We start from the raw sequence: 22,468 nt of genomic DNA, 5'->3' as shown, positions 1-22,468 counted from the left end.
CTCAAGGGCTTATACCTGGGGAGGAAAAAACACGATGGAACACGCGTTAGTGGAGTGATGCATGATGCATGTATTACAGTTTTCCAGACTAGACTAATAAGAAGGATCCTGCGTTTCCTAAAATAAATCTTAAATTACCTTATGAAGAGCAAAGGGTGAACCACTGCCAAGTAGCGCTCCACACAGATGCAACACTGGAACAGGGGACGGCCAAGCCACACAAAAATCTCAATTTCAGCATGTATTTTTGAAACCAATGGGTGTGCATCGATCTCATACAGACAGTACAGGAAGAGAGGAGCTCCAACGCTGTGAACGATCTCACACACAGCCAGATTGAGCAGAAATATATCTGCTGCCAGTGACCCCTTGGTTCCAGAAACGATGAGCCAGATCATCCACACATTGGCTGGAAGGGCAGCGGCTAAGTAGGGCAGCAGCAAGACGGTGATGGTGGACTGCATGATGACCGTCACCTCTGGCAAGGAGAATTGGCATCCTTTATTGGACGCAAGCTGCTGAGAGCTGTTGAGGAGAGAAGCGTTGTACTGAAAAGTGGACATCGTTCTCAGATTGCAGTCCGTCGATGGGAAGATCCTCCGGTATCCTGGCGGTCCGATTCAACATTTGCGATTTGTCCTGCAACGCAAAGTCCAGGAGCGTCTACGCACCTTGCTACGCTGGGACAATAGCGTTGCGAATAGAGTTCCACCCTATGGTTTTCTGGTCCTGTTCACCTGCTATTTAACTAATGGTCCAGCTTTGTCCACTAGCTCAGGTAAATAACATGCAAATAGTTTGTTACCGCGGTCGTGATTTAAATGGAGCGCCGACGGAGATCTGAAAATCCTGATGAGAAATCTCTCATCACTGTGCTCAGATTTTGAGTGTGAGTACCTTCTATAATAATATAATAATAACCTTTATTTGTACCTCACCCTTCATGCACGACATGCAACTCAAAGTGGTTTACATTGAAAGGCATTAATCACGATAAAAGCAAAGCAAACAAGCAAAATGCATTTCCAAAGTAGAATATTTAAATAATGGAATACATCTTAAACAGGGTAAGAACAAGCTAATAAAATGTAAAAAATTCCATTAAAAGAAAAAAAGGTAAAGATTATACAGTACTCATTTTTGGAGCCGTCACTGTTTTTAACGTGTGGTTGCCTTTTATGTTTTATATAGTGTTTTTTAAAGAAAAAATATAATTATTTTTAACTAGTTGAATTTGTCCAGCCTGTGTTTTTTTTGATGTGGAGCTCATTTATTCATATCATGTTGGATCAATTGTTAAAGTTTATCTCTCCACAAAAAGCAATGGTTTCAATGAACCAAGTAAATGTGATGATTGTTTAGTTTGTTCGGTTCCGGTTAGGATCAGTGGAACGCCAGAGAACCTCCATGTTTTTAAGTCTGTGTACAACCTAAAGTTATAGACTGTTTTCACTTGAACATTGTCATTTTATTCAAAAATTTAAAAACTTTTATTTGGACAGGTCGCACATCATTAGCTCTGTTCTTTTCACTGTTGAGACTTCCCCAGTCGGCAGCACCGGCTTCATTCACCAGAGACAAAGCAACTTCAGGTAAAAAAAAAAAAAAAGAGACTCATCTCAGGCAAATTGAAATTCATAACAAACCACATCTTTTCCTTTTGGCTACACATCTGTCCCAGCACAATTGACAAAAGGAAAGTTCACAAAGCATAAATACACACATATACACCATATGTATATATGTATTTATAAACATGTACATTGAGGCTAGTTCTAGACTTATGGTATGGCATATTTTTAGGTTTCATTTATGAGATCACTTTCATAAAAAATTTAAAAAATTCTATCCTAGAACAATAGGCATAGGTACAAATTTTGACGAAAGAAAGAGTTGTTGAAGAGAGTAGCATTGTACTGAAAAGTGGACATTGATCTGTTTTTTTAAATTTTACAAACAACTCCTAAGTGGGATCCAATGACTATATCAATATTATAATACTTATAATAATAACCTTTATTTGTAGAGCACCTATTAACGTATTCGTTAAAACAAACGAAATGAATGTCACGCCAGTGAATTTGGTTTTCCTAAATTGGTTTATTTATTGATTCACCAGTGACGGAGCAGAACATGCAAAGAGAGGAAAATCCTAAACATAACAAGGTGCAACACCTGTGAACCGCACGCACAAGCACAAACACACACACAAAAAAACCCCCAAAAAAACAGGCCTTCTGAGTTAAACCTTTTCGTTGCTTTCAGGTGATGGATCATTCATTTGATAAAAAAAAAAAGACCATTTGTTGATCGGCAGAGACTCATGTTTAATTGAACATCTTACATATTTTTAATGCAAACAGCTCACTTCACTTTTTCTTTCAAGGCTGCAAAGAGGCAGGTTACGAAGGATGCGATGCATAGCGATTACTGCAAAATTCAACTCAAAAGCCCTCTAAATAAATAACAAAACACGGGAGAGAAAAGTCCTGATCAAAAACTCTTAATTTTCTCGACAAAACCGAGCGCTCGCGATTTTTAGACGCATGCCGGATCGAGGAGCCAGGCATGTACAGCACAACACACACAGCCAGATAAACCTCTTTTCTGTTTGCTCTTTCCATGGAGGCCGGAGTAAAACCAACAGGGGGGGAAAAAAAAAAAAAAAAAAAAAAAGAGTTTGGAAACTCAAACGGTTAGAAAAGCCGTTGACGATGTATTTATTCCAACACTTAAAAAGGGACATTTCAGCATCTATAAGAGACAGTATTTCAGTGATATTTTTTACAATTGGTACAGATTCTCTGTGATCCACTAAGTGTAAATTCCGTTTATTATTAAGTGTTGGAAGAAACCCGCCGGACGACATTGGTGGGGGGGGTGTCACCCCACTTTAATTGACCGAGAACTGGATGCCGTGCTTGTTGAGGCGGTCGATCAGGGTGGTTTTGGCAAAAGCCGCTCCTGGAGAATACACTCCTCCGCTATTAAAAAGAGGACGAAAAGTGCCAATTAGAGTCCAAACTGTGGGACTGTAGGGGTGTAAGACAGACACACACACACACACACACACACACACACACACACACACACACACACACACACACACACACACACACACACACACACACACACACACACACACACACACACACACACACACACACACACAACTCACTTCTTGGGCAGAGCCTTGGGTTCATTGAGGATGGTTAGTGCTGCCTGCACCATAGCAATTGGTGTGGTCACATATCCACATTCTGTGGCAAAGGGTCAAAGAAGTTATAAAGTTTATATAGTAAATGTTTTTTTTTTGTTGTTTTTTGTTGTTTTTTTAGCACATAAGATTTATTTTGGAGTTACTTTCATTCTGCTGCAAAAATATAGCCACTCAAGCATTGTTAAGTTCAGTCACCTGGGCCCTGGACTAACGTTCGAATCTTGCCGTCGGGTTCTCCGTCCTTAGGGTCCTTGCCCTGAGTGTAGCCCTCACCATAGAAGACAAGCTGGAAGGACGAGCCGGCCATCTAACACACAGAACACACCACATCACGCCCGGAAACAGCATCAGCCCCTACGGAACACTAACCCCGTCCATTGCTCGTACAGAATGAAATACCGATGAGACTGCCTCAGTACTTGTACTGTTGCAATGGCAATTAGTTGAATCTAATCTTATCATTTCTCCCAAATTTCTCGGCGCTACACATCCCAGTTTTCAAGCCACACACGTGTAATATAAATATACAGTACATCTGTCAGGATGGTATGGGAGCACATTTCCGCCATGGCCAAAAAAAAAAAAAAAAGATCTAGAAGAAAATTTGATAGTATGATGTCAAAATTATGACTTACTAAGTCAAAATGTAAACTTAGTATATCATAATAATAAGATTAAGTCATATTTATGACTTTGTTAGTATCTCCTTCATTATTTTTATTTGATCCCGACGGATGTGCTTTAATTCACATTCTGTAATATCCAACCAAATGTTCTGCGCCATTTCCTACTATGAGTTCTCAATCTTTGTCATTTTGTAATTTTGCGTCCAAGTCAAATGTGTAGGAGGAAACTATGTGGCGGAAATTTGTGCGGGGCCAAAGGCAAGCCGGCCAATCACAGAGCTTGCGGTGATCGTTTTTTTGTGGAGGCGCACGGTAGCTCCGGCGGTGGTCTCTATGTCCTACGCCAGGACCGACGTTGTTTTGACGCACGGTATTCCAGGCGATCGCTCCTGCTTACTGTACCTGCTTTCTGGTTGGTCCGGCCTTGGAGAATAAACCAAAGGAGAAGAACTCTGGATACTGGACAAGAAGAGAAGAAAACAAAAACACATTGACATAAGGACCATTACAAACTATTTCTACTTGACATGTTGTGTTTTTTTATTTTGTAAAATACATTTTTTCTATGCTATGTTCAGTGTGTTTCACCTTGATAAGTAGGTTGCGTCCAAAACTGAACTTCATCAGGAACCAAAACATCATGCCAGCAAACATCATCTTGACAACGTTTCCAACTCCTCCCACTCCTGCATACGCCCCATACTGGACCTAGTTAATAAAAAGACGTTTTCAAACTATTTAGATGTATAAAAGCAGAAATGATCCAAAATATCCCCCCGCCCCAGCCATGCACACATGGTGAAGGGTTTCTTACAAAACAGACCAGAAGAGCAACAGAGACGGCGGGGGGCGAGAGGGGGCGAAAAAAAAAGAAAAGACTTACAGGGCTCTCCTGGTGCTGCTCCACCAAAAAGCGCTGTGTTCTCTTCACCACGGAGGGGTCGGCTCCCATGAAGGGCACCGCGTACTGCTGGGCCTCATCACTGAAGAACAGAGCACTCCTACAAACACGGGGGGGGGGGATTAAACAACACACTGCAAACCTTTTTGATGCACAGACATAGTGGCAAGGCGCCGACTTTGCTCAAAAGTGACGTCACAGGACATGACCGCCACACGGGCCGTGGCGGTGGGGGGGCCTGGAGACGGTAATTCATCTTGCCTTACCTACGTTTGATCTTGGAGCCAACTACGGGTAAGGGCTGATGATTAAACTTCCTCCTCATGCTCCGTAGCTTTCCGCTGTCGGCAAAGCCGTAGATTGCAGACTGCCATGTGCCTTCGTGGATACAACCCCCCTGCCAGAGGGAATTCCACACAAGGAGGGAGAGATTTAGGGAGAAAGAAATGCTAAATAATATATATTGAAAATAATAAATAAATAAATAAAATAACTTTGATATTTGGCAAAAGAAAAAGAGACATGCACAGCAAATGATGATCAGACAAATTTGATGGCTACAGACATCGACAGGAATTCCACCTTGTTCTGTTGCATTATGGGTAATGATGTTGACAAACCTCAGGCCCCATGCTGACGGTCAAGAAGCTTTCCACCGCCGTCAGTGTTCCTGTGCACATGGATATATCAATTTGTATTAGCATAAGGAATGTTTCATGGGGTTCTATTGTCGTGATTTATCGTTATATAATTAATATTGTGATTATGAGACTAGATATTGTGTGGGATTTTGGTTAAATTGATATAGTTAAATGTTGTCTTGGCTGGATAACAGTAAAGTAATGTGATTTTCAGGCTGTTCTAGTTTTTTTTTTTTTAATCAAAATCTCTATGTACATACTCATAATATACACATTACTAATGATTGTTTCTAACATATATTTCTTGTGCGTGAATATCATATGAAAACAATAAAAGTCATCCACAAAATATTGTAAAATTATTTTATCGAGCATAGATTCTTCATAGATTCTACTGTATACATTTGTCTTTCTGTGAATACAAGTTTCTATATGTTTGCACATCCGTACCCCTGAACTGGTCCCTGGTGTAGAGGACTCCCATGTCAGCGGGTATGGAGTCAAACCCACAGGCCCCAATGATGTACACGCCCTTTTCAGCTGCAGGGCTGTTGTAGTTCAGCAGCATGCCTTCCAGGAACTGCGCACACACACACACACACACACACACACACACACACACACACGCACACACACGCACACACGCACACACGCACACGCACACGCACACGCACACGTCCATGTCGACAGCTTTGGCATGTGGCTCCACAGACACCACCAGGAGTTGTCACAGACAGGAGTTTATTCCTCTCCTGAGGCAGAATGGCATCCGTGGTGGACAGTTTGCACAGCAGCTCATCCTCATTATCATTCCAATGATCCTGTTTCTTTGGCAGCCCTCAGCCATTGTTCCTCTCACAGGTGAAGATTTTTTCCAGCCCATGATGGAGTTCTCTCTCTTGCAGTGGGCAGACATAGCTGATCTAAGATTTACTTTGCTCTGCTTCCCGTTCCTTTTTCCACATTTGTTGATGCTCTTTTGTCCCAGTGGTTATTCTGCATTCAACAGGCAGCCATGATATTGTCCCCATGAAATCCTGTCACTATATGCAACATGGCTATAATCCAGATGACCATTGTTCCGACACCATAAGAGCTTTTTCTAGTAAGTTTAGCTTTCTGAGATGCTACTATGGTGACACCACTGGGTTATTGCATTCCACACAGGGAAGAGTGGGTTGAATACTGAGCACATAACCGTAAACCCAGACACTGCCAAATACAGTTTCACCATTCTAAATATAAAATGAAAAAGAAATGTACCCTCACCCTGCCCCGACTTAAGGTCCCATTAGTCTTTTAAGAAGGAGATGGAGGGGGAATTCTTTACGACTTTCAACAGGCCATACAAATGATTTGCTCATGGGGTTAGGGCATAGGCAACAGGCAAGGAAAATGTGCCAAGCAAGGTTATAAAGCAGTACTACAGGGTTAGAAATTAATGAAGTGAGAACAGCCCGGGTCATTTGTTCGGATCCAGACATGTTGTCCCAAGGGATGGCAGAAAACAAAATCTGTCAGGATAATATCACTAGTGGTGTAACGCCCCCCCCCCACGGTTCATAAATGGAAGGCCATGATATATTTGTCCCCCCCCCCTTTTTTTGATGATCCGAAAAACGATCCGACCCGTTTAAGTCTTCCTCCCTCCACCACTCTTCCAATAAAAATGTCATGTGGTTACCTGAGGCTCTCCACAGATGTCAATACAGTGGGCTCCGTTTTCCACACACGCCTTGACCACCGGCTCACCATAGAACCTGTACTATAGATGCACAAAGAGAACAGAGAAACCTTGAAATGTTATTTCCTTGCTACAAACTGAACCTCCTGCACTGAAAATGCTGTTTAAAGAAAAGACCACTCCTCATTCCTGAACACTTGACACTGAGCCCCAGCCAGGTGCTGATATGGGTTATTTGCACAGTTACAGCCGCAAAAAGTGACAGCAGAAAATAGAGAGAATCAATAAATAGTTGTTTGCTCATGTTTACCCATGTTTACTCTGAGGGAAACCACCTAATTAAGAATCAGAATTTAGAACTCAAAAAACAAAATTTCCCTAAAGCACCTAAAAATAGCATACCACTGCAGATAAGAAAAATCTTAAGTTGTGGTATTTGACACAAAGTAAGACTTCTTGCTTTGGGCATCGACATTTTGAAGAACTCCTATAATACTGTGGTAGTGGGGAGAGGTTTCGGCAGCGTCAGCAGGTGGGAGGAGCCAGGAATGGCCGCCGGCAGGGGTCACGGCTGTCGGACATTGAGGTAAATAGCTGTCTTTAAAAGTCGCTGTATGTCACGGGATTTAACTCTCTCTCCTGACAGTGAGGCTGGGTCCCACACCACTACCGGGTGAAGTCGCTGGAGTTTCGAAAAGGAGCTATGTTACTTTTCATAGATGCATTTAATTTGCTGCGGCGGAAAAATAACCCGGTAAAAACACTCTTTGGACTGCAAACCGGCTTCCCCGCACACACAAAGTTAGCACATCTTTCAAAAACAGGAACGACATCTTTGTGCACTGCCGGGTCACTATCAAATCATGTACTAAATTGGAATGGTGCCGTTTTTAGTTGAATCATTTTGTTTGAATAGAAGAAGCTTTATCACAAGATCACAATAACACTTTGTCTCTGCAAGGACAGATGTTGGCCCTCACCGAGTAGCAATGGCTACTGTGAGAACTGTGAGAACGATGACATTTGGAGGGTGGGGTTTTGTTTTGGAGCTGTGTAGTAAGTACAGAAGCCAAAGTCTGGAAGGTGCAGGTCATGAGAAAGGGTTGTGAGAAAATAATTTGAATAATTTAGAGAGAAAGTTGACCAACACAGTGGGATTCTGTTATCCATGCCTGTGGACGGTTGAATACTTACAGGCCCCACACAGTTGAGGACAATCACAGCTTGTTTGCACATTGCTGTCAGTGAGTCTGCTTCTTTTACATCTGCGACAATGACCTCTACTGTCCTCAGCTCTGGCTTACCTAAAAGTGGACACAAGAGATGCAGTGAGGATACAGTAACAGTTGCTCTCCTACTTTAGAAAACAAGCTCCTATATTTGCATTAGAGTCAGCGCATTACCGGGGTTTGCGTGTATGAATTCAAACATATAGCGTCGATAATAACCAGAAATGCAAGGTAGAAGGCAAGTTATAAAATGCACTTCATGACCAACTTTATTACTCATATATTCATCAATGTGAGAAAATCTGACTGGGAGTTGTTGATATTTATTCAATTCCTAAGTAAAGTTAAATAAGGCTGTATGTGTTAAGGCTCAATATACACATGGATCACCTCAAAAAAGTGTATGTTGAAGAATGAAGAAATGAATAATGAAGAAATTTTGTTATGTTCCGGCTACATTAGGAGTTACACTTGGAATGGACAACAGACTACAGGGCCCGGCATTCACACCAAATTGGCAAGTAAAATGGAAAGGCATGACTTGTGGGAACGCGGCTTTGTCCTCCTGTCATCAGCGGGGATTTTAGTGTTGAGCCACGATGTTCCATCAGCTGCTGTGTGCCGCTGGGAGTGGCAGCCCAAAAAAACCCACATAATCCTTTGGAAACTTTTCTTTTCATGACAATGTCAACATGACAGCTCACAGGTTTTAAACCACCTTCTACAGGAGGTTGGCATGTGTTTCCTTGTTAGTAAGAAGGAGAGAAACACAGCTTTTTGCACATTATGTATTAGGTGAATAACTTGTAAATGAACAATGTCACGATGTTCAAGCCCTTTCGAGGTGAACGACGTGGACAATCTTGTCCGCGTACTTTGGAGTTGAGTAGGAGGTTGGAAGTCACCTCATCTTGTGAAATCCTGCCGTTCGCCCTGTATTAACCTGGTAGATAAAGGCCAAATAGATTAGAGCCGCCAGGCTGATCCTAACAATCAGGACTTACTCTCTTTGAAGGGTCAGGACTCTTCTGGAAATCTGAGTGAAGGTCATTTTAGTTGATGATCAATTGTCACACAAATAATTGCGATTACCAATTTGATAGCGTCTATTATTTTAATTCTAAGCCACTGTAATAGCACTGCAATGACCAATGTCTACCTGTCGAAGAAGAGCTACCTTTTACACGTTGAACATTTGAACATACGTCGATTCTGATGGGAGTTTACCCAGTTCACCTTGTATTCAATGCAACATTTCCTACATGGGCATAAAATTCCACCTTGACGTTAATAGAAACATGCGATTGTGGAAGCGAACGATTTTGCAAAATAATCGTGATATGCTCAAATAATCGCTACTATTATTGTTTTTTTCTTTTTCTTTTATTTTTTACAGGCGTGTCCAGAAACTAAGTAGAGTACAAACTGCACAGGGGCCGAAGTAAGGAACATACTACAAACAGGCACCGGTACGTACTCAGAGCTGCGGCGGCCTGCTCCAGAACCTTTTCCAGCCTCGGTTTGCTCCTGCCGGCCACAGCCCAGCTCAGGGTCCCGCTCGGACCCTCGAACGCGGTGCGAGCCAACTCCTCGACCACAAACTGCCCGGTGAACCCGGAGGCTCCGAAGACGACGACGTGGTACGGCCTGCTGGGGGATGTTTGCACGCACGCCATGGCTCCAGCCTCTCGGGGTCGTGTCGAAGCAAAAGTGCGACGGCGAGGGCGAGACGCTGCGCGTTTGTCAGCTGCGGTCCGGTCCGGCGACTTCCGCGTTGTGAAGCCGGACTCGCGAACGGCTCATTCGCGGGGAACGAATCCCTAACGACTCGTCGGGAGTCACTCCGACGACGAGACGATCGTCCGGCTCTCAAACCGAAAGTGCTCACCGGCGAGCTGGGCCAAATGTGCGGAATGTGTTGAGTGTGAATTGTGAATTTAATAACGAATCGGACTGATTTTCATTTTGCACTGCACCAAAATGAATCATTTTGACACCAGTAGTTGCTCCTAGTGATTCCCCTTCGCCAAAGTAAATATTTTGAACGATTTTCTGCGATACACACCCCGTATTATCCCGCCTCCATCGACCGTTTGAATAGGACAAAATTATTTAACGAACGAAAAGTCGGAAAATCGCCCCCCCCCCCCCCGCTCACCGAGCGACACGTCAAAATCGGGGTCGCAAAAAAAGAGTCGAACCTTTCATCACCTGTGTCAACCGCCGTGGAGCGGGTGGGCGTGGTTCTGAGCGAAGCCTCTACGTCGTCCCCGCCCCCTTCCCGTTGTCCTGACTTCGCGCCCCGAGGAGTCCGGAAGTCCCGCTCCACGGTTCACCTTTCTGCTTCCTCATCCGTAGGAGTAGGTGTGTGAGTCCCCCGGCCCGAGTAACGTCCGGCGGGACGCGGTGCAGCGCTTTTCCGCTGGTTTCTTGTCCTTTTGGTTCGAACGAACATGGCGTCCGGGAGGCTGTGCCGAGACCGCCGCCGCTCCTGCGCAACGTGCCCGGGGAAGGCAGCACGCCGCGGCGGTTCTCCTAGGGGACGTCGGGGAGTGCCCGGCCTGGCGCCCAGCTTCCCCTGCCAGGGGCGAGCGGCGCGTCGGTGCGAAGAGGGCGCCGACGGGGGACGAGCCCCTGCGCCCCGGCTAGCGCCAGCGCAGGAGCTGGCCACGTTTGCGCCGTCCGGCCCCCGTACCCCCGGCGGTTTCCTACCCGGTGTAGGACTCCCGCAGCAGGGAGTACCATGCGGAGCCTGAACGACGCGCTCTCCGGGTTACCAGGCGAGTTCCAGACAGCTGTCCTCGGCTTCGACTTCGGCTAAGCGAATGGGGACCGAGCTTCTCGAGGTAACCCAGCGAGCGGCCAACAAGATGGGGCCTCCCCACCACGACCGAACCGGACACCCAGGTGTCCATGCCGGACGGAGAATCGTAGTCCGGAGCCCCCGCCGAAGCGCTTCGTCTATCCCGCTGTCCCGCGAGGTGGACGCGGAGTTGTCGCTGGGCTGGGCTGACCCCTTCTCAGCGCGGGCGCCGGTGGGGTGTTTCGAGCCCTATCTCCAGTTGGACCAGGCTCGGGAACTGGGCTACCTGTGCTCCCCTCGGTGGAGGCGCCCGTCACCGGCTGTCTAGCCCACGGGGAAGGCTTTGGCCTGCAAAATAATCCCACCCTGCCCTCCAAGGTGGCCAAGCAGCTGGCGGCGCGGAGCTCGCCGGCTCGACGGAGGAGACGGATTTCCCCCCTTTCCCTCAGGATTCAAGAGGTTTATTCGTCACATACCGTCTCCGCCCCACTCGTTGCTCTGCCCAGGCTACTGGACGCGAGCGTAGTCCTACATCGGGCCCTCTGGCTAGGCCTGACCGGGCTCCAGAACCGGGACAGGTTACCGCTTCTGGACTCTCCGGTGTACGCCACCGGTGCCTTCGCCGAGGCGGTGGGCCTCATGACGGCCAAATGCGAGGAGAAGAGCCGAGAGGCCCTCCGGTCGCGGGACCCCCGTACAGCCCCCACCCAACCGCGGAGGGGCAGGCGCTCGGCAGAGACCAGGACGCAGGAGAGCGGCTCCCGCCTCCTCATTCCATGAGGCTGCAGACCGCCCCCCCCCCCCCCCCGAGGTGGAAAGTGTTCCGCCCCGCGGGGCAGACGCAAGGACGACAACGTTCCCAGGACCGTCCCCGGTCTCGCCCGGCCGAGACCACAGCAGGGCCCCGCTGACACGGAAGCACACGGTCACAGCGACAGAACGTATACAAACCATTCGCCCACACATGTGCCTCAGTGTTTGTACCGTGACTCGCTTGCCCCCTTCACCACGCCCGAAGCTGTGCACAGCCGACCCCGTTTTGAACGACGGCTCGCAGGGCCCCGCATCACCGCAAAGCACCGCTCGAGTCCAGTTAGTGTGAAACTCAACCCCCGGTGTCCCGTTGTGTCATTCGGGACCGGGGGGAGGTAATTGGAAGGTGTCGCAGCGGTGTCAAGCGAAAAGGAGAAACGTAAGACAGTTTGTTTCGAACAAACTGAGGTTTCATGTAATGTAGACCGCTTTAACAGCGTTATTCCTATGTTGCGTACCGTGTGTTACCATAATAAATGATGGATATGGAAATCACTCTGGATCTCTGTAATATTAATTAGTGCAATTCCGAGTTAAATATGTAAAGTTTACAGTACCACTGTACTGCAAATACAACAGGTAAAATAAGTAAAGTTGCAGCGTAATCTCCCAAGTACTGACGTTCTAAGTGCGCATTTTGAGTGTCTTCTGCCTAAGTGTGCAACATGTCAATAAAAATAAAAGGCAAATATCGAAAAAGTAAAGACACAAATTAGCGACACAAACTATTGAGCAAAAAAATCTGTTCAGCAATAAATCAGGGAGGGTTTCAGTTCGTTTATTTGCACATGGCCCAAGGCAGCGGATCAAACCCGTTCGTCGAAGTAGTGCTCCTTTGCCATGGAATCCAGAAAGTGCCACAATGATAAATAAATTAATAAAAGTATAAATTAATATAGAGGTGGAAAAAAATAAATGTGGAAATCTACGAAGACCAAAATAAGTTGCTTGACAGTTTGTGCTCGTTAGATAAAGCAGAGAAATGGACGGAAATAAATGAGATATATATATATATATATATATACACATACATACATACACACACGCACACTGCTCAAAAAAATAAAGGGAACACTTGAACAACACATCCTAGATCTCAATGAATGAAATATTCCAGTTGAAAATCTTCATTCATTACAGTGGAATGCGTTGAGACCAAAATAACTTAATGATCAATGGAAATCAAAATCATTAACCCATGGAGGTCTGGATTCAGAATCATACTCAAAATAAAAGTGGAAAATGAGATCACAGGCTGATCCACCTTCTGTGGAAATTCCTCAAGACAAGATGGGGCTCAGTGTGTGTGACCTCCACGTGCCTGTATGCACTCCCTACAACATCTGGGCATGCTCCTGATGAGACAACGGATGTTCTCCTGAGGGATATCCTCCCAGACCTGGATCAGGGTATCACTCAACTCCTGGTCAGTCTGTGGTGCGACGTGGCGTCGCTGGATGGAACGAGACATGATGTCCCAGAGAGAGTCGATTGGATTCAGGTCTGGGGAACAGGCAGGCCAGCCCTTAGCATCAATGCCTTTGTCATGCAGGAACTGCTGACACACTCCAGCCACATGAGGCCAAGCATTGTCATGCATCAGAAGGAACCCAGGGCCCACTGCACCAGCATGTGGTCTGACAATGGGTCTGAGGATCTCCTCCCGGTACCTAATAGCAGTCAGGGTACATCTAGCTAGCACATGGAGGTTTGTGTGGCCCTCCAAGGATATGCCTCCCCAGACCATCACTGACCCACCGCTAAACCGGTCATGCTGGAGGATGTTGCAGGCAGCAAAACATTCTCCACGGCGTCCCCAGACTCTGTCACGTCTGTCACATGTGCTCAGTGTGAACCTGCTTTCATCCTTGAAGAGCACAGGGCGCCAATGGCGAATCTACCAATCCTGGTGTTCTCTGGCAAATGCCAATCTGGTTGCACGGTGTTGGGCTGTGAGCACAGGCCCCACTTGTGGACGTCGGGCCCTCATACCACCATCATGGAGTCTGTTTCTGACAGTTTGAGGAGAAACATGCACATTAGTGGCCTGCTGGAGGTCATTTTGTAGGGCTCTGGTAGTGCTCCTTCTGTTCCTCTTTGTCCTCCAACGGCCCCCTCCATGTCTCCTGGTGTACTGGCCTGTCTCCTGGCATCTCCTCCATGCTCTTGACACTGTGCTGGGAGACACAGCAAACCTTCTTGCCACAGTGCTCATTGATGTGCCATCCTGGATAAGATGCACTACCTGAGAACTTCTGTGGGTTGCAGACACCGCCTCATGCTACCTCTAGTGGTGAGGGCCCTGCAAAATGCAAAAGTGACCAAAAATCATCCAGAAAAGATGAGGACAGGGAAATGGTCTGTGGCCACCACCTGCAGAACCATTCCTTTATAGGGGTTTGTCTTGCTCATTGCAACTCATTTCCACCTGTTGTCTATTCCATTTGCACAACAACGGGTTAAATGGATTGACAATGAGTGTTGCTTCCTAACTAGACAGGTTGATATCCCAGAAGTGTGATTGACTTGGAGTTACATTGTAATGATTGTGTTCCCTTAATTTTTTTGAGCAGTGTATATGAAAATAAATGTGAAAATAGATATAAAAATGAACGGAAAATAAAGCAGTCATAAATTCTGATTCACGCCAACTTATAGTGCTATTTTAATTTCCACTTTTATCAATCTATGTATTTTCAATTCCCTCTTTATATTTCCACATACATTTATTTTATTCATTTTTGTATTCCTCTCTTTTTCCACATGCATTTATATATTTTATTGATTTATCATTGTGGCACCATTAGTGTTGGTTGTCCTCTGTGGATTTGTGTCCTGTTGTCGCCGCACGCAAAATGAACGTAAACGAAGATGCGCGGCGCCCAAAAACAAACTACCCAGAATGCAATGCGCCACCACGTGGTTACCGGTTCTCTAAACTGAGGCTCGAAACGCGTGCGTTCGCGCCCCCGTGGGTCCGCCCCAGTCTGGCGCTTGAGGCCGGCGCTGCACAGCCGCCCCGTGGGCCCCTCGGGCCTGCGGCCACGCTCCCCGGCCATCCCGAGGGGAAATTCTCGAAACGTCGAGTGCTTAATCACGGAAAATAATAATCGGACTGGGGTTTTCGCGAGAGAGATAAGCCGATGGAAAACACGGTGTGACGGTGTTCGGGTCAGTAGCGCAGCAACGTTTCAAAACACAAAAGTCAAGTCAAGAGTCAATGTGGATTTTTATAAATGAACAAAGATCAGACCAACAATACTTTACACGCGCCCACGACCAAAATAAATGATAAACATATTCTGTGAATAGATTACAAAACGAATAATTGAAATCAATATCTTAAAAAAAAGATATATATTTTTTTGGTAACAATTCGCGAGGTAATGCTTGTGAATTAATCCCAGGGAAACATCTTCTGTTTTGTTTGTGATTAAATATTTGAGGTTACTCCCAAATATATATCCCCCCCAATATAAGTTATTTACATTGTTATCCCGACGCCGACGCAACGTCCTCTCGAAACAACGGGCGCACGACGCCATTCATGTACCGCCGCCCGCCGTTGGAGAGCCTTCGTCGCATGGATATGACGCCACAATCGACCGACGTCACTGGCAGCAGCCCGCCCCGCCCCGCCCGCCACCGGGAGAAGCGTGAAACACCTCGCGGAGGGTCAACGTGCGCCCGGCTCAATGTCACTGTTAGCTGCGGCCGAGGAGCCCGGCGTGAGTCGGTCGGGATACGCCGAGGAATTCCCAACAAGGTTTGCTCACTCTCAAAAAGAAATTGTGCGTGCTTTATAGAGGCCGCGCGTTGCGCAAGCTCACGTATTTCGAGCTGCGTGGCTTCACGCCGCAGCCGAGCGCGGTCTATCCGCACCAAGTGTGAGCTGAACCAACAGTGTCGGCGGCTACACTGCTGCGATTCGAATATTCGAGTGTTAGTCATGGGTGTTGGTGGTTGTGCCAGGTCTGAGCGTAGCTTGAGATTGATGCACTTAAATGGTTTCAATTCAGTAAATGTATGTAGTAATAGAGCAGCATTACACCAGCTCGGCCAAACGTTTAGCTTTATGTTGCCTATGATGTTCAGGTTTTTTTTTTTTACGCTGTCATAGAAGGGGGGTTAATTCAATTATGTGTTTTAGTACCGAGGTCAGAGTAGTTGGTGCCGTTGTACTGAGTGGCATTATAAACGGAGGTGTTTCGTATTCATACATGGGGGGGACAGAGGGACAACAAATTAGAAACACCTCTCTATGATGTAGGACAGTACAACACCACATTTAGCGATGACCTCATCATAAACATATCATTGAATTGACAAATTTGATGTCAACAAAAACTGAACATTAGTAACTTAATAACGGTATAAATCATGGCAGAGCTGGTGTATTGGATCACATTGCATTGTACAGGTGTACCTAATAAAGTACTCTGTATGTGTGTATATTTGCTCACACATTCACATTTATTTTGCTTGATGTGTGTGTATATACATTTTTCTCATTTAGATTACATTATTTGTTATTTCTCTACCTAACTTGTTATGCACAGCCTTTGTAGCTTCCCTTTATAATTTTGCTGCACATGTCTGTATGTGACAAGTAAAGTATCTTGAATTAAATTGGTCATATTTATTTAGATTAGAATCTTTATTGGCATATCTCAGCATACATTGAGGGATTCTAGATTATTTTATTCCCTCTCATTTTAAATTTGTTAATGTTTATAATCTTTCTGTCTCTGCTCATTCTCATTAGTCTATGATCTCACCCTCCTGCACCCTGCCCTGTCGTTGGTCACCTACGTATTGACCATCCCGTCCATCCATCATGTCGACCCAGATGTGCAGACACGTCGTGCTGGCGATGCGCTCTGTTACTGCCCACAGCCCCGGCAGCAAATACTGTATTCGCCAAGCGGTGACAGCTACTATGGGACCCTCTGGAACACTTACTTTTGCAAATCAAATGTCCCAGAGAAGGGCCTACAGTCTCGACTCGTTCTCCTCTGGCCCTGGTCGGCCATCGGTGGGGTATTCTTCCTCACAGCCCTGTGGGGAGAGGACCTCTCCTTCTTCAGCCCTCACACACAGAAACCTGTCTGCTGTGGCTGTACAGGTAGGCTAATGCAGTATATAAATCGTCTCACGCAACATGTAGATGAAATATTCGCTTCTTGGCAAAAAATGTCTGATATGGCTAGGGCCAATCAAGATTCTGTACACGTTGGCTACTTTTCTTTGTTGTGATGGATAAAGTAGGGCTGGTCGATATATTGATGCAATATCGTGATATGAGACTTGGTATCGAACAGGATTTTGGTTATTGAAATATTGTGATGTAGTTAAACGTTATGCTTTCCTGGTCTTAAAGGAAATAATGCAATTTTCTAACTCTTCTAGCTGTACTTATCAACACCTCTGCCTGATATACACATTACTTAGGATTGTTTTCCAATTACTTGTGTAAAAATATCATATAAAAACACCAATAGTAGCAATATCTTAAAATTATTATTATCAAGCTACTTGTCCAAAGATATTACGATATTTGATTTTCTTCAATAAAGTCCAGCCCGAGCATAAAAGCACAAATACATACTCCTCGAATATTTTCTATACAATGTGTAAAAGTAAATAATAAAACTATGACCAATAATGCAATAAAATAAATGTATTCTGATCTTATCTTAAAGGATTGCGTCAGCCTGAGTTTACCACTATATATTTTCTCTCCAGGGCCAATATCAGCCCTCGTGCCGGTATTACTTCCTCGATGTTGGGGAGGTAGAGGAGAACATCTGTCGAATTAAGGCTTGCAGAACAATCAGCCACTTCATTGTTGACCCAGCTCTGGCTAAAGTAGTGGCAGAGCATCTAGGACCTGACCTAGACAACTCCAAGACTGTTATCTTTGATTGCAACCCAGGTGTGTATGAAGACATGTATTTTGGCTTCCTTGTGTATATAATTGCTGTCTGGTTGACAGCACTTTTAATCTATATATAAAACACATGAAATTTAAAATTGTGTCTTTCAGGCCCTGGGGTCCTGACCAGGACACTGTTGAACGCAGGAGCACAGAGATTGGTTGCTCTTGAGGGGAACAAGATGTTTCTACATGATCTGCAGGTATCTAACTCACACACACACACACACACACACACACATACCATGCACGGTATTTAGAGTGAATTCCATTGGATGGATGTTTTTTGCATGTTTATTTTTTTTATCATTTAGAGATATAAACAGAACTGCCAATGGTTTAAATGGTTGGTATATAATTGGTGTGTTTTTTTTGTTGTAGAAATTGGAGAGTTGCCTTGATGGTCAGCTCGAAGTGGTTCACTGTGATTACTTTAAGCTAGACCCCATCAGCACTGCAAACGTCAAGCCTCCTGCCATGTTCACCGATAAACTCTTTACTGACTTGGGGATTTCAGAAGCCAGCTGGACCGACGGTGAGACATTGAATACATAAATCCACAGTCCCAAGATAGCTATTAACTATTCCTGTCTTGTCTGCTTGTCCTTGTATGTCTGTTTCTATTTTTTGTCTATGAATACACCTTTTCTAGCTTTTAGTTACTCATTGAATTTTTTTGTTTCATTTATTTCCTCTTCTCTATTCTTCATGTCTTTTAGAGATTCATGATTCAAGAGGTTATTTGTCACATACATATACATACGGTCATACATATATGCAGTGAAATGTCATGGCACCCGGAGACTACGCCCAATAAGCTCTAAAAATACTAAAATGTGCACAATCAACACGAGGTGCAGGCGGCCGCAAGGCGAACAACAAACAACAAAATAACTATATTCACAATGCGTATAATGATGAGGCGATGATGCCCTAGAGTGGGAGGTTGGTTGTTGGGCCACAATAAAAACTGTGCTGTCCATATGTAAACTTACAAGTAAAGCTGTTTTTATAGTAATTTATTTAAATGTAAAGAAATCAGACAAGCTTAGAACTCCTTTCATAACTAACAAGGATAGCAGGGATGTAGGGTAGCGCATTTATATATATATATATATATACACACACACACACACACACACACACACACACACAGACTGTACTTTCAAGCAATTAGTCTAATTAGCAATTAAATAAAAGCTTCAAAATCCTTTTGATGGTGCACTGGCTTGTAATATGGAGACTGGCACCGCTTTCATTCCAACACACCCCTGCGAAGGCCTGTTCTTGCATTATGTAACTTTTATGTTGGTACGAAACCGTGGGAAAAGTGTGTTCCATCATTAAATCACTTTCTTGATGTTTGGCACTGGGGATTACCGTTTTTTTTGACTGGAAAACTTGATAATAATAATGAATAAAACTATAAATTATAAACTTGCTAGTCGAAATGTCCAGCAAAAAAAAAATCTCAGCAGGCGCACCCCGGCTCTCACTGTCATTGCGCCACAGGGTTTGTTTCACCCTCTGACTTGCACGCGCAAGCTTATCTGCCAGGCCGAGCCCATCCAGTACCTACACCGGTAGCAGGGGGCCGATCCCCACGCCCTCTGCTGGGGAAGCCTTGGGGAGAGACCCTCTAGGGGAGCCGTGGACTGAGTGCTCGCTGAAGCGGCGAGGTCCGTGCAAGCGGCGCTGTAACCTAGGTGTACATTAAGGTGTACATTTGTAACATAGGGTGTTATTGAAACGTGACAGGTAAGGTTCATAATTGTCCTGTAAAATAAATAATTTCGGACACCGGACTGGGTTTTACGAAAGTCGTGTGAAAGTGCAATTGCACTCAAACTCTCAGGGCCCTACATACCAGAAGTTACAAAGTGGTGCTTTAACATTAAAAATGAAGAGGCTTATATTTGGACTTGCTTAAACATATGGCACCTAGATAAGCACACATTATGAAACTATAACAAAATGAGTAACATACAAACAAAATAATTTATCCGTATGGTTTCTAATGTGATTTGGGAATGTTTGTGTGTAGACATTCCGGTGAAGGTGTTTGGAATCCTGCCTCAGCGTAATGACCGCGGCACGCTGCTGAAGATGGTGTATGCTCTGTTCGAACGGCTGTCCGTCTATAGATACGGCAGAGTGGAGCTCAACCTCTTCATTAGTGAAAGTGAATACACGGTGAGAGAGAGCGAGAGGAAGAATGTGTGTTTGGATGTATGTAAATAGTGCCACTTAACCTTTTCACCACAAAGAGCAGGCAGGCAGTGCGAGCATGTGTGTGTTTGTCACAGACATTTAAAAGGTTGGATTTGCATATTATATACACACACACATAAAGTATATACTGTATATATGATTATCTTGTGTATTTTTGATTCTTTCAGAAACTAGTGTCCCGCCCAGGTGACATGATGTACTACAGAGCCTTCAGTGTCCTCTGGCAGATGGCCTGTGATATCAAACTCCTGCACAAGGTACTGTGGAATGGCTGGATTGTGGGAGAAAATAAGTCATTTTCCAGTCCACGCAAGATATATTACCACACACGTTTTAGGTGTTGTAACCTGGGATTTATGAGAGGTTTTCAAGTCACTTCTTGAACAAGAGGTACACATTAAATGGTTTGACACTCTCTGTATTTATTTGTTGTATTTATTTGTATTTATAGGAGCCGTGGGACTCATTTGTGTCATCCTCAAAACGACCTATCCACAAGGGCAGGGTAAGTAAATGGTGTATTTCCACTGTTTAATTTGGTTGTGTCAGTTTGGTGCTATATATTTATAGCAAATATGTAAATCTCCCATGCCACCATGTCTTTTTTTTTTTTTCCTTCTCCACACAGCTGCCTAATGACCATATGTGCCTGGTGCGTCTGCGTCCTAGAATTGATCTGTTTTCCCAAAATCTGACTCCTTCAAATGCTGCAATTTTGCTTGTGATGGTCAGACAATGTCTAGCCAAGAGGAAGCTCAAACTCATTAACATGCTCAAGTAAGTGACACAAACAAGTGGTGTGTGACATGCTCTCTGAATCAAGAATTGCATATGCTTGTCTTGCTTGTCTTCTACAGTTAATTTTCCTCTTTCTCTATAGCTTTGGTCATTCATGTTATTTTTTTTTTTAACTCAAAATTGTTACCTGAATAGTCTAGTCCTCCTGTCCCTCTATTAATGTCATGCATTTTATTTGGTGCCATTATGATCTGACATTAAATTATTTATTTTCAAAGATATTCGTTTAAACCACACCTTGTTTTAAATGTATTTATGACCATGTTATAACAAACTGTCCCAAACACCTCCTAAATGACCGAATAAAATACGATTTTATAAGTCACAAAAAAAAAAAGATTCTTCGAGATAACCACTTCAACCTGAATCCAGCGTTATTGTAATTACAATACGCAAACCCACGTAAAGGTTGCGTGCAATTTCACCCAAGACACAATGAAGCCCTGAAGTAGCCTCTGTCTCTTTATCTACTGTATCTGTCTTTGTCCCTCTAATGCCAGGCATTGTTTTTATTTTGCCTTGGGGTTTTATCTTTCCCTCCGTTTCCCTCTCTAATTCTCTCAGTCTCTGGTCTCCGGACAGCGGCAGTAAACTCTTAGCTGAGATGCACATGCCGGAGGACATCCTCACCGGCCACGTGTTCCCAGAAGAGTACCTAAGACTGTTCCAGCTGATGGAGAAGAGTCAGGAGTTCACTCAGAGCTGGCTGTACTCAGAGATCCTGGAGAACACCAAGCGGGAGGGCTGGGCCTAGAGCATGAAAACCTTGTACCGCGCACCTATTTATGTGAACCATGAATCAAAAGCTACAGAATTGTATGCATACACTATAGTATACTTACAAAGGAAAGAAATACTGACCAGCAATATGAAGTTGTTCAGTATGTGGGGATAAACAGGGACAAACAGAATGTCCTCCTGATCTTAAGGTTGTCACCAGTTTTGAAGTACATACATGACCTGTATATTTTTGTGTATAGCAAAATGTAAATGTACATACATTTTCCTAAAGGCAATTTCACAGACTTTTTTGGGCTAGTTATTGACGGGAAATATTGATTTAACAAATTATTCAATCAATACTTTCTTTTGGGCCAAAAAAAGATTCTAGTATTAATATAAATGACTAACCATGTATTGTGGAGTCTGGTTGCAATAGCATTTTAGCACTTCTCAAATTAATTGAAACCAAATACCAACATCACGTGTCATTTCATAGAGTTTCCAGAACAGAATAAAACCTGGTTTCTACAGAATCATGTTATTTCTGGAACTCTGATAGCTTCATCCTAGGCTATTTAATTAAATCAAATGCTTACTAAAGAAAATAACATTGAAGAATAAACACGGTTTGTATAACCAGTGAACTCGCCACTGTAACTGAAAATTTGACCATTTGGGTTTTTCTCTGTATTGGAAAGTAGCTTACTACCCAATATGACTTGCCCTACTAGACCGGGCAGATTGGAAATGATGTAGGTCTCTAATTGTTCAATTGTATGTGTGTGTTATTAAAACTTTATATCATTGAGCTTGTGTATTGTCTCATAATATTAAGTCATTGGATTTTTTTTTTAAATAGGGAA

General features: G+C 44.2%; 2 protein-coding genes across 2 annotated transcripts; one reads left to right on the top strand and one right to left on the bottom strand.

Annotated features, from left to right (window-relative positions):
* Positions 1 to 2,091: 2,091 nt before the first annotated feature.
* Positions 2,092 to 10,140, bottom strand: LOC307227634 (saccharopine dehydrogenase-like oxidoreductase). The gene is made up of 12 exons (XM_079997017.1): positions 9,779 to 10,140; positions 8,267 to 8,376; positions 7,073 to 7,153; positions 5,839 to 5,968; positions 5,368 to 5,417; positions 5,014 to 5,144; positions 4,730 to 4,847; positions 4,435 to 4,554; positions 4,249 to 4,305; positions 3,416 to 3,527; positions 3,179 to 3,260; positions 2,092 to 2,984 (listed from the first exon to the last, which is right to left on the bottom strand). The coding sequence occupies exons 1-12, from the start codon at positions 9,975 to 9,977 to the stop codon at positions 2,894 to 2,896; spliced, it is 1,281 nt and encodes a 426-aa protein (XP_079853143.1). The 5' UTR covers positions 9,978 to 10,140; the 3' UTR covers positions 2,092 to 2,893.
* Positions 10,141 to 15,549: 5,409 nt separating this feature from the next.
* tfb2m (transcription factor B2, mitochondrial) lies at positions 15,550 to 22,413 on the top strand. Its single transcript, XM_079997214.1, has 10 exons — positions 15,550 to 15,683; positions 16,683 to 17,042; positions 17,663 to 17,852; positions 17,964 to 18,055; positions 18,234 to 18,387; positions 19,897 to 20,045; positions 20,252 to 20,341; positions 20,536 to 20,589; positions 20,713 to 20,861; positions 21,447 to 22,413. Exons 2-10 carry the CDS (start codon positions 16,755 to 16,757, stop codon positions 21,634 to 21,636), a joined length of 1,356 nt encoding a protein of 451 aa, XP_079853340.1. The 5' UTR covers positions 15,550 to 15,683; positions 16,683 to 16,754; the 3' UTR covers positions 21,637 to 22,413.
* Positions 22,414 to 22,468: the final 55 nt, after the last annotated feature.

Source organism: Zeus faber (assembly GCF_960531495.2).
Source record: "Zeus faber genome assembly, chromosome: 3".
NCBI lineage: Eukaryota > Metazoa > Chordata > Actinopteri > Zeiformes > Zeidae > Zeus > Zeus faber.
This window is presented reverse-complemented; position numbering and strand designations above follow the sequence as displayed.